General features: G+C 37.0%; 1 protein-coding gene across 4 annotated transcripts in view; it reads left to right on the top strand.

Annotated features, from left to right (window-relative positions):
* Positions 1 to 18,101, top strand: part of KCNQ5 (potassium voltage-gated channel subfamily Q member 5) — a 519,052-nt gene that overhangs the window by 446,321 nt on the left and 54,630 nt on the right. For 2 of the 4 annotated variants that reach the window (XM_079146517.1, XM_079146514.1), the window contains 3 exons: positions 6,969 to 7,063; positions 11,121 to 11,147; positions 16,623 to 16,679. In XM_079146517.1, the coding sequence (XP_079002643.1) occupies positions 6,969 to 7,063; positions 11,121 to 11,147; positions 16,623 to 16,679 (179 nt within the window). The remainder of the gene's footprint in view (positions 1 to 6,968; positions 7,064 to 11,120; positions 11,148 to 16,622; positions 16,680 to 18,101) is intronic. The other 2 variants (XM_079146515.1, XM_079146516.1) reach the window with 2 other exon arrangements.

Here is an 18,101-nt window from a genome sequence, read left to right as displayed (position 1 = left end):
CAGAACCCTTAGCCTTGCAGTATCTCCAACACAAGAGGAGCTAGGGAAAGGCAAGAGGAGTACACCATGAAAGAGATCTGTTCATGCTAATGGCTAGACAAGGACATTAATCTTTAAATCTATTCTGCAACTATTGACAAAAAAAATGGATCTTTGCATATGACTTTCAATGCAAATCACCAACAAAGTCCCTTTTTTTTTTAATTTCCAGACTTTAAAAGGGCACAAAAGAAAGAAAATTTAATTTACTTAAAGGAAAAGTTCCTTAAGTAATAAGAGTATAAGGTCTGATGCCAAACAAAGATCAGCAAAAGGAAAGGAGGATGCACACACAACACCCTGAGGCCCTGTACTCCAAGCCTTTCATCCTTTAGCACTTAGCTGATTGTGTTTCCACGCTTCTAATAAAACCTTCTCTTTACTATTCTTCTCTTTAATTTTCCTTTACTCTAGAAAAATGTTTTCCAACCTGTGAGTGAAAGGTTATTTGATGGGTTCCTTGCTTCCATCTGGGCACCAAGCCCTGTCTATGCAAAGAGCCAATAATATATCTTACCTATTACATCTTAAAACTTCTTAGAACATCAGCTGTTCTGTTAGCAAGTGAGCCCATGTAGTAATTTCTTATGCATGTATCAGTTGTGATGCTATAGGGCTATTCTGCCCAATACCATAACCACAGGCTCTGTGTAGCTACTTAAATAAAAATTAATTAAAATAAAAAATCCATTCCTTTGTACTAAATACTTCTCAAGTGTTCAGTAGCTTTTAGTGGCTATTGGCTACCATATTACATAAGACATATGTGGAGAAAAGCAGCAGAAACTTTTCTGATCTGACTTACCATTATTAACTACTAAATTGTACAAAAACAATTTCCAATTGAACTTAAAATAAATTGTGATTTTCCTGCATTAAATCACTGAAGCAAGGCATTTATATATCCACAGCCTAAGACAAGGCCTGCAACACAGGTAACCTATAAAAGTGGAGAAGATGCTGATTGAACAGATTTGCCTGGAGGCTTAGAATTTTATTTTATGGAACTTGGTTATATAACATATATCACAATCAGCAATTGAACTTGTAAAAATGTAGGTAAAAATAGAGCAAAATCATGAATTTTTCTTTTACTCAAATTTCCAAAGTATATGTTGTTCTTAGCAGAAAATAATGCAAAATACAGGACTTGAAATGTTGAAGAACACCTTTAAAATCTAATCATAGTTTCATAAATCAAAATAGAATTTACTAATTTAAAAAGCAACTGCTCCCTCATTCAAATGCAATTTATTTATTATACATAGGAATACTATGACTATTAATTCATTCACTACTTCTCCATGAGGCAGTCTTTGGACAGAATTCAAGGCTTTAGACCTTGATTATACATTGTAGAAATTTATTTTTAAGGATGCACTAGATTGAAAAGCAAGCCTCATTTGCTGATCCATTCATTTTCTTACCCAATAAACCTGACTTGATTTGCTGAACATACAAAGCATCAAGACCCAAAGCAATCTCATTTGTTTTAAGCCAGAGCCACTCTCTTCCTACAAGGGCAAGTGAGATGCTCAAATTGCTTTGTCATTTGGTTGGTGAGAGAACTAAATTAACCAGCATTTCAGGTTTTAGGAAAAAGTTTAAAACCCCAGCAGCTTGCAGTAAATTTAGCTGTGTCAATATCTTTGCATGATTCATTTAAATTAACTTTTCATTTCAAGTGGAGCAGTCTGGGAAAAGAAATCAGCTCTCAGTAACGTTTTGAATACCTGCCCAAATGTCACAACTTTTATTAATAATGTCTAAGACTCATGAAGTGCTTTTTAGTTTGCAGAGTGCTTCTAATACACAATGTCACTTGATCCTCAAGACAAGCCCAGGAGGAGCTTGGACTAAAATTCTTGATGTTTAGATCCCAATCCATTACTCCTTTGGAAAAGCACCCTTGCACCTTTATACAGGCATTTCTGAACTTTGGGGTTGACATTTAAGGGTTGTCCCAATGTTCCACATCAGAAGTTTGCCTCTGTAGAGGATGGACCAGTTCAGGGTGCAGCCAAGATGCTTTCCTAGAAACAGAAACAGGGGAATTAAATGAAAGTTTGAGAAATCAATGCTGATAGAATTAATTTCCTTAAAGGAGGCAATTAAAAGCTGTTGCTTTGAGGATGCTAACTGACCCAAAAGAAACATTTTATATATATATATATATATAAACTGGATTCCTCTAATGACATAACTTGGCTTTTACCAAGTTATCCTAAAGTGAGGCTGTCAATCCATAAGTTCAAGTCACTTATACAGACTATACATCTTTTTTAGTGCTTCAGTCATAAATAAGAACAGAATCCGAAAAAAAATCCCATATATTAAAAAAATGACAGTAGAGAAAAATAATAGGAAAGATAAAGTTGTGAAAATCTCCAAAGGGAGTACAGGAAAACTGAAGAGGGGAGATTTTACTACATAAATATATATTGTGATTCTTCAGAAGTGGCCACAGTAAATGAGTGTACCAAATGCCCAACAATGTGAACCAAAAACTTCATACCAAGGTTATCATAATGAGATATCAGAATGCTTGCAACAAAGGAGATTCAAAATGATTTCTGAGCAGGACATATCCCCAGGAACAAGAATCAGCATGGCATTAGATAGCTATCTCATTAGTAACTCTAAAATTAGAAGACAGTGAAATAACGCATCCAAAATTATGGAGGAAAACTACTTCAAACCTAGAATTCTACACACAGCCAAACCAGTCATGGAGCACGAAGGCATTTTTAGACATAAAGATCTCAAAAACTTACCTACTATTTTCCTTTACTCAAGAAGCTACCTGGACAGGATCACCCTTCCAAAAGAGGATAAACCAAGAGAGGAAGAGATATGAAATTCAGGAAATAAGATCGCCATCTCTACAGTGATAAGAAAGGGAAGTCCCCAGGCAACAGGCACAGCAGGCTGGATAGCAGAGTGAGCAGGAGGCTGAGGGATCCAGGAGAAAGATCTTCAAGGACACGCAAAAACAGAATTGACAGATTCCATGATGCTTTTAATGAGAAAAATTTTATAGTTCTGTAGGCAAGAGCAGGAATGTCTTCATAATAATTACATGAAGGCAAATCAATAAACTAAAATAGGGCAGTGATAACTCTAAGCAAAAAAAAAAATTATATAGAAAAGAATGAGTAGTCATAGTATATTACATTGCTGAAGTGGGAACAGTAGTTACATGTTTATAATAATGAAAATACTAAATGATAACTAAAATTGTGATACAAAAATGTTGGAAGGATGAGAGGAGGGGAAGGGGGCATGTAAATGGGCCATGTTAGTATCTTTCATGGTAGGAAGTTAATTAATGATGCCCCAAAATGGAAAATCAAGAAATAATAATATGAGCATAAACCTTAAGAATTGGGATTCTTAAAAAGCAGAAATGACAGCCAGGCTTGGTGGTGCACACCCATAATTCTGTCCCAGCTCAAGAGGCTGGGACAGAGGATCAAGAGTTCAAAGCTAGCTGGGGAAATAGCTCAGTCGGTAGAGTGCTTGCCTTGCATGCACAAGGCCCTGGGTTTGATCCCCAGCACCGCAAAAAAAAAAAAGAAAAAAAGAGAGTTCAAAGCTAGCCTCAGCAATTTAGTGAGGCCCTAAGTAACTAAGTAACTCAGCAAGACCCTTTCTCTAAATAAAAAATATAAAAAAGGGCTGGGGATATGTCTCTGGTTAAACACCTCTGGGTTCAAACCCTGATACCAAAGAAAAACAAAAAGAAAGAAAAAGAAAAACAAAGATTAAAAGAAAAAAATAACTTCCATACTAATATATCTTTGGATGATCATCTGAAACCTTCTGGACTGTTTCCAGAAAGGGTCAAACTTGCCATCGGTAGGCTACTTCACATAGAGCAACTAAACACTTCCAAAGTTGAATTATACTACATTGTATTTATGATCATAGAAAAAGGTTCAAATTTGTTTGGCTGCCTAGAGCACAACCCCTCACCTGACAAATAGAAAATTTGGGTCTCACTTTGCTTCTTGTTAATTTGTCCTTTGGAGTAGATACACCATGTAAATTAGCCATGGGAAATCCCTCTGGGGTGTTGTTTTCCTCTTGCCAACCACTATGTGATTTGGACTTTAAATGTAGGAACATTAGGTACTGGATCATGCAAATGTGGACTTGAATTTCAACTGCTAGAAGCAATTAACTGAGATGGAAGGCAGGACATAGTTATTAAGAGGTCTTAGAGTAGTGGAGTTACACTTCCCTCTGCCTTTTCGACTGTTAACTAATATTATCCCTGGAATAGATGCCACTTGCTCTTTCTGTACCTCTAATTTACAAGGCATTTTTAGGAGAAGAGTAAGGAAGGGAACAGGAGTTTAGGTGCTGAGATCAATTTTATGAAAAAGAGCAAGAAGCCAGGTCCTATTATAAAAAGAAAGAAAGAAAGAAAATAGAAAAAAATCTTCAATTTTCTCAGCATAGTCTCTTTTGCCCCCACTTCTCTGTAACATTAACAGATAGTGCCCTGGTCCCGTTTTTTGTTGTATTGTTGTTTGGGATTTTTTTTTTTTTTTTTCCCACGAGTTTCAAATAATGCACAGGCCCTGCTGTCTTTGCTTTCAGGGTATCAAGAGCTCACATATTTATCATACCTTCTACAGAAATTATTTAAGTAAAGCAACCATCTGTTCCTTCACAGCATCAGAGGCTCTCTAGGCCTTATCACTACAGAAGCTGCAATAACAAATTCATGAATTTTCATTGATTATTCTAGGTCACTCTAAAAATCATATATGTGGTTGCAAAATTAGCATTTCAAGATGATAGGCTAGTAATTGCTTTATTGTCTATAAGATGCCAAGATGCTTACCACAAATTTCCACAGATTTATTGGTTAAATCAATATAAGCCAGTTGAGTAAGGCTTCAGGCAAGGAATCCTCATTGAAAGTATAAAAATCTTTCTCACAAACAAAAAAATCCCTCAGGTTCTACTATATATTTTTCTAATTTTTCATGTCATTTCCTGAGCATTTTACTGAAGTATAATGTGCATGCAGCAAAGAGCACATTTAGTACAAAACTCAGCACCTTGCTTAACCAGCACCCCAATAAGCAGAGTATGACCTCCCGTGTACCCTTTCTCAATCACTGTTGCACGAGGGTAACACTGGGCTGCCTTCTAAGGATAGATTAGTTTTCCCTGGGTTTTGTACATGATGGTAAGGTATTCATTTCTGTCTTATTTCTTTCACTCAACATTATTCATATGAAGTTGAGCATATTGTTATTATTATCCATATTGTTGAGCATAGTTAGAATGAACTATTACCATGTAGTGTCCCCTTACATGACCACACTACGAGTTTCCTGCTTTTGCTACTGCTGATGGATATCTGGGCATTTTTAGCTTTAGTTTATTAAGAAATTAGTGCATATCTTTTGGTGAACATATATAAACATTTCTGTCATTTACCTAGGGTTGAATAGCTATATCATAGGAACTGTGTATGTTCAACTTTAATAGATCTGCCAGACAGTTTTCCAAAGTAGTTGTGCCAATTTTTAACTTTTTATGCAGCTCAGATTTATTCAATGATATGCTCAGGAAAGGAAATATAATTAGATCACTTTTTTCCTTCATTGTAGGTTTCAAAATCATGACTGATGGTTATATAGTAGGGATATGACCCATTTAAATGAATTTGCCACATAAAATAGAATACTCTGAGTAATGAATCATAATAAAAACTTTTCTCTGAGGAAATTGGAGCAAACATTTGATCATTAGAGATGTTTGCAGTCCCATTGCAAGGGGATACATTTACCAAACCCTACATGGGAAAGTAAGCTCAGGCAATCTCTCAAATAGACAGTTCAGATGGAAGCTCTTTCAACCACAGTGATCAAGCAGTCAGTAAAATCCCCACTGGGGGGCTGTGACCAAGAACCAGGCAACTGGAGGTGTTGTCTCAACCCCTCCAAGCTTGTGTAAATCTCTTCATTTATCTCAGCACTTTGTTCTCATCTACAAAATGGGGGTCTTAATCCACACTTTGATTGTAAGGATCTCATGAAAATACCTGATATTATGAATGTCAGGTATGATTACATGAAGTAGACTGAGCTTATATTTTATATCAAAGAGATATAAATATATTCTTAGTTCATGATATTAAACCCTTAGGTGTTTTCCAATTATATTCCTACAGATACATCCCTCCTAATCTTGTTTTAGCGCTATTCTGGTTATCACTATTTTCATTTTTAGCATTAGAACTACTTTATGGTTCACCTTCAGGGACTTTGCTAATGAAATCATTAACATACCATGAAGGTCATTAGTTTACTAGTTAGTTCACTAGTTGCACAGTGGATTTTGGTAATTCTTTGCCTCTATCCTTTCAAATATTGCTTAAAGACCACTCCCTGGAATGCATGTCCATGCTCAAGAAGTTTCTCTAACTAGTATATCTAACTAGTATATTGAACCAGTTACTCATTACTGGTTTTGTTTTAGATAATATAGTATTTTTTCAAAACCAATTCAAAAATTGAGTTATGCTATACTTTTTGGTACTTTTGCTTTTTGATGTGAATTATTTTGAAAAATGATTTTGATGTAGCAGAATCTGTGTGTCAGCTGAAAATGCCAAAGTAGACTTCTTCTTCCTTTGGGCATTTATCAGGGCTAAGTATGACAAAGAAAAGATTTTTTTTTTTTTTTTTAGTTGTGGCTGGACCTTTATTTTATTTATATATATATATATATATATGAGACTCGAGCCCAGTGCCTCACACATGCTAGACACTCTACCACTGAGCTGTAACCCCAGCCCTGAAGAAAAGATTCTTAATGTGCATAACTTAATATTCCCCCTGTTATGTCATTCTATTTCCTTCTCTCTTTTGTTTTCTTTTTCATGTCCCCACGTGTGCCACATGCAGTGTGTTTGGCGTAGTTATGCAGCTGATGAGAAATCTGTTTCCATTGCAACCTGGAAGCCCCACTTGAAGGCCTTGCACACCTGCAGCCCCACCAAGTAGGTATCTATGTGACAGCTGGTGCTGTAGTGAGTCATTTCAAGTTTGTTAAACAAACTGTACACACGTGCATGTGCGCACACACATGCACACACAGTGTCAATTTTGGCTTGTGGTTCTTTTGCTCTTAAAGAGATTTATACCTGTTTAGCAACTTAAGCACAAAACTAAATGGAATCAGTGTCATTCCTCATCACCCACAAGCCAGGATTAAAGACTACGGGAATGTAAACTTTTATATAGACTTCTTTCTGCTATTCATACTTTCTCAACTCATAAAAGCCACCAGAACACTAGAGGGAAGCACCACAGTTCCTGCTTATTTTCTACTCATCACCTAACTTCAGGAGGGGAGTGCCTTGAAAGCAATACATCTCCACACATTTAAGTCAAAGTCATTGCTCATCTGTGTCTTACAGGGTGGTTATTTAGCTTTCACTTACAGATCAAACTAATATCAGCAGCAAAAAAAAAAGGAGGAGGAGAAGGAGAATTGAAGTTCAATAAAATTAGAGTTTACGATGAGGCAATGAGACAAATCAGAATAAAATTTGGAATAATCAAGATTTTAAAATCATATTATTACTTCCATTCCCATTTGGCCAAAGCCAATCATTCAACCATGCCATTCAAAGGGAATGGGAAAGTGTAATCCTACCATGTACCTAGAAGTAGGAGAGAACCTAAGTCATTTGAACACAAGTAATGATTATCGTAGTGATCTTTAATTTTAAAAAGTCTTTAGTCCAACCAGGCACAGTGACATATACTTGTAATCCCAGCAGCTTGGGAGGTAGGAAAGTGGCAAATTCAAAGCCAGCTTCAGCAACAGCAAGGCACTAAGCAACTCAGTGAGACCCTGACCCTAAATAAAATACAAACTAAGACTGGGGATGTGACTCAGTTGTTGCGCGCCCCTGAGTTCAATCCCTGGCACCAAAAAAAAAAAAAAAAAAAAAAAAAAAAAATCCTTAGTCCTAGAATCCTAGATCCAGTTCAACTCACAGAGCACACATTAAATCATAATTGCCATCTTACTAGAGAAGCCTTCACTGAAGCACCAAAGCAAGTATGTCCTGATAAAGACTCTCTGTGAGTCCCTCAGCTCAATCGAAGGAGTCAGTTCTTCAGATTGTTCCAAAGATAGTAAGTTGCTTATCTGGCTTAGAGTTTTAGTGCACTGGCCATTTCCCTTCATAGCCCGACAAAACCTTAGTCTCAGTGACTTTGTGGGATTCAAAGGTCTCACCACTGTGACTCAGAAAGGCCATCTTATTCTTATTGATCTGGGAGGGAGATGGGCTGCAGAAACCTTCATGACTTACCCCACAGCATGGCTACTGTGCTCAGTGTTGGGATGCAGCAAACCAACCATTAACTAACAGGATTTGTTAACTGACTTCCCTGTCTTTCCCTGGGCCTCAATCTTCCTATCCACAAAGAAAATGATAAGAGCTGTCAAGATGGTTCCTAAGTGCTAATGGAACACATTTCCTAGAGGTCAGTCGACAAAACTATCAGCACCTGGGACAGAGATATTCATAGAAACACCCCCTCAACAGCTCCAGGATTTTAGAGAGGGTGGAACCTTATCAAGAACAGAAGTCTGAATGCTGTTGAGTGAATGTGTGGATTAGAATCCATTCTTCATTTAGATCTTGGAATTTCGTTGAATTCCTTTTATTGAATAGTAGATCCTTTCAAGGTGTTAGTATAGAAATTCAAAAAGAACTTAACTCTTGTTGTCAGCTATTCCTTGGTATATGAATAAAAATGGGAATTCCACAGAAATTTTATTTCTTATCTTAAAGAATCTAAAGGTAAAATAATAAGGTTGGTAGGAAAACTGGGGTTCTCAAGTACCATCTGTAATTATCCCACTCACTGCAGTTTGAGATTAAAAGTCATTCTGAAGCCTGGAAAATCCATTTAATAATGAATTGAATTCTCACGGTGCAATCAGTTATTATTCGACTCATCATTTTCTTTCTTTTCCTGATATTGTCCCTGTTTTAAATGGGGGTGGAGATGGAGAAGGATTGACAGATGTGAGTGCCTGCCTTCCCCCTGTCCCGTTGTGTCCTCAGCCATGCCCTCACTCACCTTTCCCTGCAACCTCATTGGCCTCTGTGTCTCAGCCCCATTTACTGAAGAGAAGTTATGTGTCCAGAATGACAGCAGTCCCTGGTGCAGTCCATAGAAACCTGGGTATCTGAACATCTCTCCTTCCAGGGATACTTCATGACTCTCCTGGTTCTTGCTATTGGTATTATTGTTATTCTTTCTATCAGTGTTGTGATGGAACTTAAGGGCTTTTCCCTAAGAATAATATTCATTGCACAAATAAAACTCAAATCCTTGCTCACAATTTTAATGTACTCAGAACCTTTGCTTAAGAAAGAAAACCTACTTTAGTCAAGCTTCTACATTTGTGAGAAGAATAATTTATAGTGACTTAGAGGGATATTTTTGCATTTATAATTAGATGGCTTATTGAATGCAGAGTGATGTAGTAAGAAAAAGAGCAAAGCTTTTGTTATTTCTATAGTGCATTTCCTTTATCAGAGTGCAAGAACTTCTGGAGAGAAACATAATATTTCTATGTATCCATTCAACAAGCATTCCTTGATTACCTGTTGGGTGCCAGGCACTGTTTGAGTCACCAGAAATGCAGCAGTCAGAGAGAAAAACAAAAACGTTTGAACCTCAGGGCTCAGGAAGTCTATATGCAATAGATATTGGAAATAAATTAAAAAGTAAAATACAAAATATGTTAGACAGCAAAAAGTGTTAAGGATAAAGGAAAAATAAAGAATTTAGGGAGTATTGGGGCTGCAATTTTAAATAGGAGGTCAGGGGAAAGAACACATTACTAACATCATCATCACCATCAGCAGCAGCAATGGTAGTTATCCCTAAAACACCGCAACCCCATGCTCTGCTTCCCCACAGTTTTAGAAATACAGTGGGACTTTGTAATTCCACAAGCTCCTCCCACGGAGTAGGATGAAAGAGTCTAAGAAACAGAGGTGTCGTGTTGGGGAGAGAGGCAGGCAGGGGGACATGCCACATCTCCTCCATCCTGCCAGAGGTGCTAACCAGCATTTTCCTACTCTCTCTTTTCTGGCCTAGTTGTCTCTTATATACACCTCGCAAACCTGAGATGCTACTTCAAAGTTTTGTTCAGACAGAAGGATTTATAGAGGGAAAGGTTTGCCTTGAGTTTTCTTCTCTGAGTGAGCGAAAGCTATGCAAAGGGTGAAACGTGGGTAAATGTGCTATTTTAGAGGATGAGTCAGACATATTCTGTGAAGCTGCAAGGAATTATCAAACTCCCGGGATGCCACAAGGTTCCTTAAGAAGTCAGAAGTTGGAGACTATCTAACATAGGCCTTTCCATTCAGTCATGAGAAATACCAAGACCCAAAGGGAAGTGAGGGGCCTACCAGAGGTCCATGGTTCATTTGCTAAGAGTGGTGGCCCTGCACCTTGCTGCTGTGACCTGAGTTTGCTCACATGACTTGTTAAAAATGCTACTCAACTGTAGACTGGATGAGCTCTAATGCATTTTTATGTACCTTATTTATTCCAAGCAAATTCTTATTTTATCCTATTGAAAAAAAAATCTACCTCAACAAGTGGCTGAAGTAAAAAACCACAGTTAGTGATTAATGAATCCTGATTTAGAGCCCAAAAGTCTGCCTAAGACACACAGACTGGAGCTTCTTTGTAATTAGCAACTTTCTAATGCCAGTTGGATGAGAACCACTTTTTCTTACCTATGAATAACCTTGATTAATGAAGAGCTTTGGGCTATATGTGGGCAGTATAGGATTTGCCAAGTAAATGTGCTTGCTACCTCAGATCTATACCATAAAGAACATATGTTGGAAAGCTATGTATATTTATTATAAGTGATACTGCCTTTGTGGGTTGTACTTGAAAAGGGCTACTTAAGGTACTTGATTTCCCAGTCTCCAATTTGGCCATTATCAAGTGCTGTAAATGTATTCACCGGTTTATCATCGTTTCTCTTCTGTCTGCACGCACCTGAAGGAAAGAACAAGGGGAAGCATCAAGCAGGTTTGTGATTTCTCTTTTGCTACATGTTTGTTTATAAATCTGATGCCTAACAGATGTTTTAAATGTGCCTCATGAGTAAAATCGATCAACAAATTCGAGATGATTAAAAGTGACCTTTCACAAGATTGCCTGCAAAGTTTGCTGGTTTTTTTATTGATTATTCTCCCCTTGGGAGCAGAAGCATCTTTCCCTAACCCACTCACTGCTTTTAACAATCTGCAGGACATAGAACATTCTGGGGAGAAAAAAATTACAGTCTTTGATTACTCCTTGCTGCCATCTTCCCAGTCTAATTCAAGTATTCAAATACAGAAATATAGACAGTCTTAAAAAAAGAAGAAGAAGAAAATTCTGATTGTTATGGGCTCAGAAAACAGTCTAGGATACACTTTCCTTCATCAGAATACTTATTTGGAGGTGAAAATTTTTTATTTTGTTGTTTTTTGGCTAAACGAACACTGTGCACAGGAGGTGAGAACCATTTCTCTAGGATATCTCCAGTGCATTGAGCAGTGAGGTTTACTTAGGTTCTCTAATTCAAAAGAAGAACCCTTTCCATCTTTCAGGAAGAAGATAGTCCTCCAAAACTTCTCCAAATAACTCATGTTCATTTTTTTGTGCTCCAAAACGAAGTGCCTAATCAGATTAAATAGTGTAGAGTTAGACCTAGAGGGAACAGAAAGTAAAAGAGAAAATGTTTATTTGTTTTAATGAGTACCAGGATTCAGGAGTAAAACCCTAAAGGATAGAGCCAGTGGACCCCCATACTGATGGTGTAAGGAGTGGCCGAGTCTGAACAAGTACCCAAATCTGAGCAAGTGCCTGGGAGGGATTTTCTTCCTATCATTGCCACTCATTTCAAGACACAGGAAGCAAAGGCATACCCCCAACTTAGAGCTGGCTTCTAGGTGGGAGCCACTGTGTATTGTAGTATTATAATAATGACATTAATCATAAAATACTTATGCAATATTGAAATTGGTCTTGAAAGTTTACTTGGGATAAGAAGGCTGTAGGCTTTCATTTCAGCATTGACACTTAAGAAGATTCCCAAACCAAGACACCAATGCATTCATCTGTGACGGGAGACAGATGTGGTAGGACACACAACATCAAGCCCTCCTGGGTACACAGGCCTGTACAGGGATGGCGTTAAGGATCTTCTCTTACTTGATAGCCGTAGAATTAGAGAAATGGTCATTGGATATTCCTGAGTGATACTTCCAGAAAATTTTAACTGCCTGAAGGGTTGTTCTCCTCCACCTTAGAGATATTTCTGAACAAGGAGAGTTCTAGTCATTAGACTCAAAATATTTTTGCACAAACACTGGAAGTGACCAGCAGACCAATTCCAACCCCATAGCCCCTTTGCCACAGCTTTTCTATGCAGACCTTTCCATCCTTCTATTCTAACAAATTTACTTGGAAAAAAAAAAAAGTTACACAAAACAAATCATGGCCCCTATAAGCCATTTTAATCTCTCTGTGACATTTTTAAAGCTTCCCTTGTCTCAGGAGCTATCTACTTACAAATTATCTCCAAGGGTGATTTGTCTCCAAATTCTAAGGGCAGAGATCACCTTTGGCATGAATTACAACACTATTTGAGAATAAGATCACCTATCTTGCTTTCATCCTCCAAAACAGAACTGTTGACTCCCAGAGGGGACGTTTGTAAATCCTGTGGAGGTGAGTGAATGAGAATGAGCTCCATGGCAGAGCTTAGTGGCGTTCACTTCGGGCCAACAAGCTTTCCAAAACAACAAAGAAAAGAGAATTCAAGTGTCACTATTGAGCTTCTGCTCACTAATCCAAAAATGAGTCTCCTTGTCAGCAATGCAAAAGGACTACAATCAAATTTTCTAAATTTCACGTGTATCTCAAATAATTAAATCTATTCTGCATGTTTGGGACTGAGGTTGTCAAAGATGGATAACTCATCCAGGGATTTGAATATGTACCGAACCATTGAACTGAATTTATGACTTAGAAAATTTCTTACTTCCCAGTCATTGGACATCTGGCAAAACTACCCTGAAACAAATCTTATACTACTACTTAGCCTGAACACCTTAATTCATGCTTCATTCTTCATACATTTAGGTCTCCTACCCCTAACTCTGTCATATTACCTATGTAAAGTTATGCAGAGAATGTGCTCAATTAATACTTCTTGGATAGAGTAGTATTTTGTCCCTGACCTCAAGGAGTTTATGTGAGGAGAGAAAACACAAACAGACATGGAAAATGAGAAATATAAAAAAATAGAAAATGATAAATTAAAAACATTGAAATAATCTGAAGGAAAGAAGCTAAAGGCTCCCACTTTTTTAATTGACACAAAAAAATTTGTACATATTGAAATTCCCATTTGAATATTGCCTTAGCTTTCACCTTGTGCTCCATAGGCAATGGAATTTATAATGCTGCATAATGAATGCAGAATGACTATTGTAATGACAATAGCAATAGCACCATCTTAGAAAATAACACATTTGTCCTTATCCAAGCAAAATAAGCACAAAGAAAAATGCATTTATAATGAGAGTTCTCCCTTAGAGAAGAGCAGCTCTGGGTCCAGAATATCGATAATTAATGCTTGACCCATTTCAATGAACCAATTAGCATCACCCTGCTGCAGAGTCTGTTACTGTTTGGGGCCAGTGGGTTATTGATAGCAATTCAGGTAAAAGGAATAGACAAGTTTCAGCCCAAGTAGGAGCCAAATTTTTTATCTTTCAAATATCTCAGAGCCTGGAATCTCCTCAGTCTTTCCTTGTGATTTTTCTTTGTGTCAGAAACAGACTAACACAAGTGCAGATGAACTCCACCCAGCAACCAGTACCCTCTCTCCAGTACCTGGCACCCACAGACAGCCGGCACTGTAGACTGGGCCATCTACAGAGACTCCTCTCTCTGCAGAATGGATGGAGGTCAAACACATTCACATAACTCTTACTTAATTATATTCCCTGCTTTGGAGTGTTTCTGTTAAAAAAAAAAAAAAAAAAAAAAAAAAAAAAAACAGTTTTGTCTTTCTACACTGAAGTTAGGATATGTCAAACAAAATTCATCTGTGATTGTCTCAGGCTAAGAAACAGTGTTATATTATTTGTGCCAGATCCAAATTTTTTTTTAAAAAAGTACAAACCATCCATCCCAAGAAGAGCTTTTTAAATATAGCTCAACTAGCAATAGTGAAAATCGTGTTTCTTTGGCTCCCTTTGGTACAACATTGGGTACAAATTATTGTGGGTCTCAGCTGAGCCTGCTCTGTTCTTCCTCACTTAGACCATGAAAACAGTTTCTTGAGCATCATTTTAGTACTCATTTCTTTTCCTTCCTATGAAAATTGTTTATTATTATTATTTTTTGATTCATTGTACACAAATGGGGTACAACTTTCGTTTCTCTGTGGTACATAAGGTAGAGTCACACTATTTACATAATCATACATGTACATAGGGTAATGATGTTTGTCTCATTCTATTATCTTTCCTTCCCCCTGCCCCCTCCGCACTCCTCATTTCCCTCTACACAATCCATCCTTCCTCCATTCTTTCTCTTACTCCCTCATACTTATCCACTTATCAGAGAAATCATTCAGCCTTTGGTTTTTTGGGACTGACTTATTTCACTTAGCATGATATTCTCCAACTCCCTGTACCAAATAGAAGAAAACATAGGCCCAAATCTGCTTCACATCAGCTTAGAACCAGACTTCCTTAACATGACTCCCAAAGCACAAGAAATAAAGGTAAGAATCAATAAATGAGATAGATTCAAACTTTCTCAGCAAAGGAAACAATCAACAATGTGAAGAGAAAGCCTACAGAGTGGGAGAAAATCTTTGCCACATGCACTTCAGATAGAGCATTAATCTCCAGAATTTATGTAGAACTCAAAAAAACTTTACATGAAGAATACAAATAACCCAATCCATAATCAGGTTAAGGAAAATAGTTTTAATCTCAGATATGAAATGGCAAGTGTGTTTATTAATTTTATTCAAATTAATCATCTCATTAATAATTTTTCCAACCCATTTTTTTAAATGGGACAGTTTTTCTCTGTATGGTGTAAATTGACATTTTCAGAGAATGGAATTTACTTGTGAACCTCTCTGGCCACTTTAGCCCAGGATTCTTACCTGGTCCTACATTTTTTCCTCCTTCACCAAGTCATCAAATAATGGTCAGTGAGTCATCACCACATTGAAATAAGAAAGCTTGTGCCTCTTCTTACCTGGCTTTTTATTGCTACAGGAATAAATCATGCCATCTGAGATGTGGGGATTACCTGCCATCCTCTGCGTCTGTTTACCTCTCTTCTTGGCCAATAATTGTTGGGCAGGCGCCTGCTTTATAGTTACACTGTCTTCCTTAGTAGCTGTTTACAAAGCAACACTAGAACCCCCTCAGACTTCTCAGACAGTACATTACCCAAACTTGCTTTCACAGGTACTTGTGAGACTTATAAAGATGCTTGTCTTAAAAGTTAAGGCACAAATAATTTTCTTTGATTACATGATAGTCTTGTGCTGTGATCCACTGAGTGCTTTGTCTAAACAATTCCAGCATGATTGCTTTATTGGGTTCTGAGAGTGTGTGGCTCCTGGGACAGAACTCTAGAACACTTGTGGAAGAAATCCTCACAAATCTGCTTTTATTTTCTGCATTTATTTTCCATTATTTACATTTTCTTTCTTCTGTGTGCAATGAATGATCTGCATGTTTTGTTAAACTAAGCTCAGTAAAACTAGACTTTATTTTTGCCAGCATTGTCAACTTGAATCATTATTGGGAAAATGTTCAATTGCTTAAAAAAAAATCTTTTTAAAACCATCTCTCCTTCTGTTCATATTTATTGATAGAGGGAAAGGATTTAATCTTTTAAAAAGCCATAGGACTTAAAATAAGAAACTTTTTAATCAGACTAGCAATCTAGACTCTTTTCTTGTTTTTGTTAATGTAGTTATTTGACAGTTACTTATATTAATTTTAACTGCAGGTGTTTTGCAGAAATCAAAAACTTCTGTTCTTACCTTTCAAAGCAATTGTTATCTACTTCATTGATTTCTATAAATACTTATTCTTAAAATTTCTGAACTATTTTATTCCTCAATCGTTTATACTGTGTTGCATTGATATTTACTACAGGGGTTGCTATATTCTAAAATATCTGTGTTCTTCTTTTCCTATGAAACAGATGCTAACACATAGACTACCATCATGTATATTGCCTATTTCAAACCTAATTATTTCAACCTAACAATTAAGAACACTGAATTTATTTCAAGCAGCACAATTAAAGTACATAGTATTTACTGTTTAAATAGTCTATGTATTTATATATCAAACATGATAAAGCCAAATGGCTTTGTTTTTAGAAAAAAGAAAAAAAGAAAAAATCCCTAAGCACTTTCCTGGTGGTAAAATGCTTAGTAATGTGCTGCTCTATTTCCCTCACTCCTAGTAAGTTCTGTAGTAATAAGCAGAAGCTCTTCAGAATGTACACTTCACGGAAGCAGAGGTACCCAGCATCCCAGCTATTGACATGAGATTTGAGAATGCCAACTAACCTCAGGTGCATGACCAGGCTACACCGCCACCCCACCTGAGCCCTGTTCACAGACTCACTACTCCTAGGGACTTCTTGAATGAGGTTTTCAGCCCGCTTGTCATTTTCCTTATTGCCTGTTGCCTGCTTTGATACTCTTCACTATTGGGACAAATAGGCAGGGTCCCGCATAGTACTGGCAGTCAGCCCCTTGGCGCCTCCTTGTGGTTGGACAACTGCTGAGCTGCTGCACGCATTGGATTGCTATGGCTTAGTTGCCATCTTGTGCCTGAGGCGAGAAATTGTAGAATGCTTATCCTATGAAGGGCTAAAACCCTAATTAAGTATAACAATAACTACAGCACTCTAAGCCTTAGAGGATTACTGTGGGATATGATGCTACACAGTTCCCTGGCAGGGAGCATCCAGTAGTTAACTGCATGCTGGGCCATTTGAATAACTTGTACATCTGGTTCTAGAGGGAAAAATTCCCTTCCAGAGCAGTTGTGCAGGCTCCTCTGAGCATGGTCCTCAGCTGGAAATGTGGGATTATATAGTAAGAAGGATGCTCCAATCAATGACCACAACAACCTTTTGGTTACTTTCTCCAAAGAGACCTACTTGTTGATCTCCTGGGGATCATTCTTGGCATTCTTCCTAAAAATAGTGTTACATAAATCTTCCTCAAAAATGATGCTTCTAAATGTCACAAGAAAGCAGGAAAAGAATGGAAACTTTAATGTACCAGTTAAGAGTCTATATTTTTAATCAATGTGTGTTTTCAATAACAGCTACTTAATCGGTTTGTCATCAAATCAAAATGCTCTGTTGTTTTCCAAAGGGGAAATGAAGTAGAACAACCAATAAAAATGGGCTTTTTGTGAGAGAACACAAGAACAGATCTTTGCCTTGGGGGGAAAAAATTGCCTTATTAAAAAGTTCTGGGTTAGGGTCTTATTCTTACCTTTCAGACAATTCTGTCAAAAGAAAAAATGAAAACATTACACTTTCTCTACTGTGCAATATGCTGAGTTTATTTTAAAATAGTTCTTGAAATTTTTTAAAATATTAAACTTAAGCAAATATCCATGTATTTTAGAAGTAAAAATGGGAAATGGCAACCAGAATTCATTTATACCAACTTTAAGTCATTTGAATAGAACTTTAAATTAAGATTTAGAGAACATTGTTCCCACTTTCCATGAATCCATAGAGATAATCCCAAAATGTTTCATAGGAACAGTTTTTTAATATATTTTGTCAGAGCTATTTTTAAATATTTTGTTATTGTAAATAGACTATGGTGGATTTGATGTTGATACTTTCATTTTAGGCTTTTTTTTTTTTTAACCTTTTTAGAAATTGAAATGTTTTAAAAGTAACAAAATGAGTTTC

The sequence above is a fragment of the Sciurus vulgaris genome (assembly GCF_902686455.1).
Source record: "Sciurus vulgaris genome assembly, chromosome: 7".
Lineage (NCBI taxonomy): Eukaryota > Metazoa > Chordata > Mammalia > Rodentia > Sciuridae > Sciurus > Sciurus vulgaris.
The sequence above is the reverse complement of the archived record's forward strand: the minus strand, read 5'-3'. Positions and strand labels throughout refer to the sequence as shown.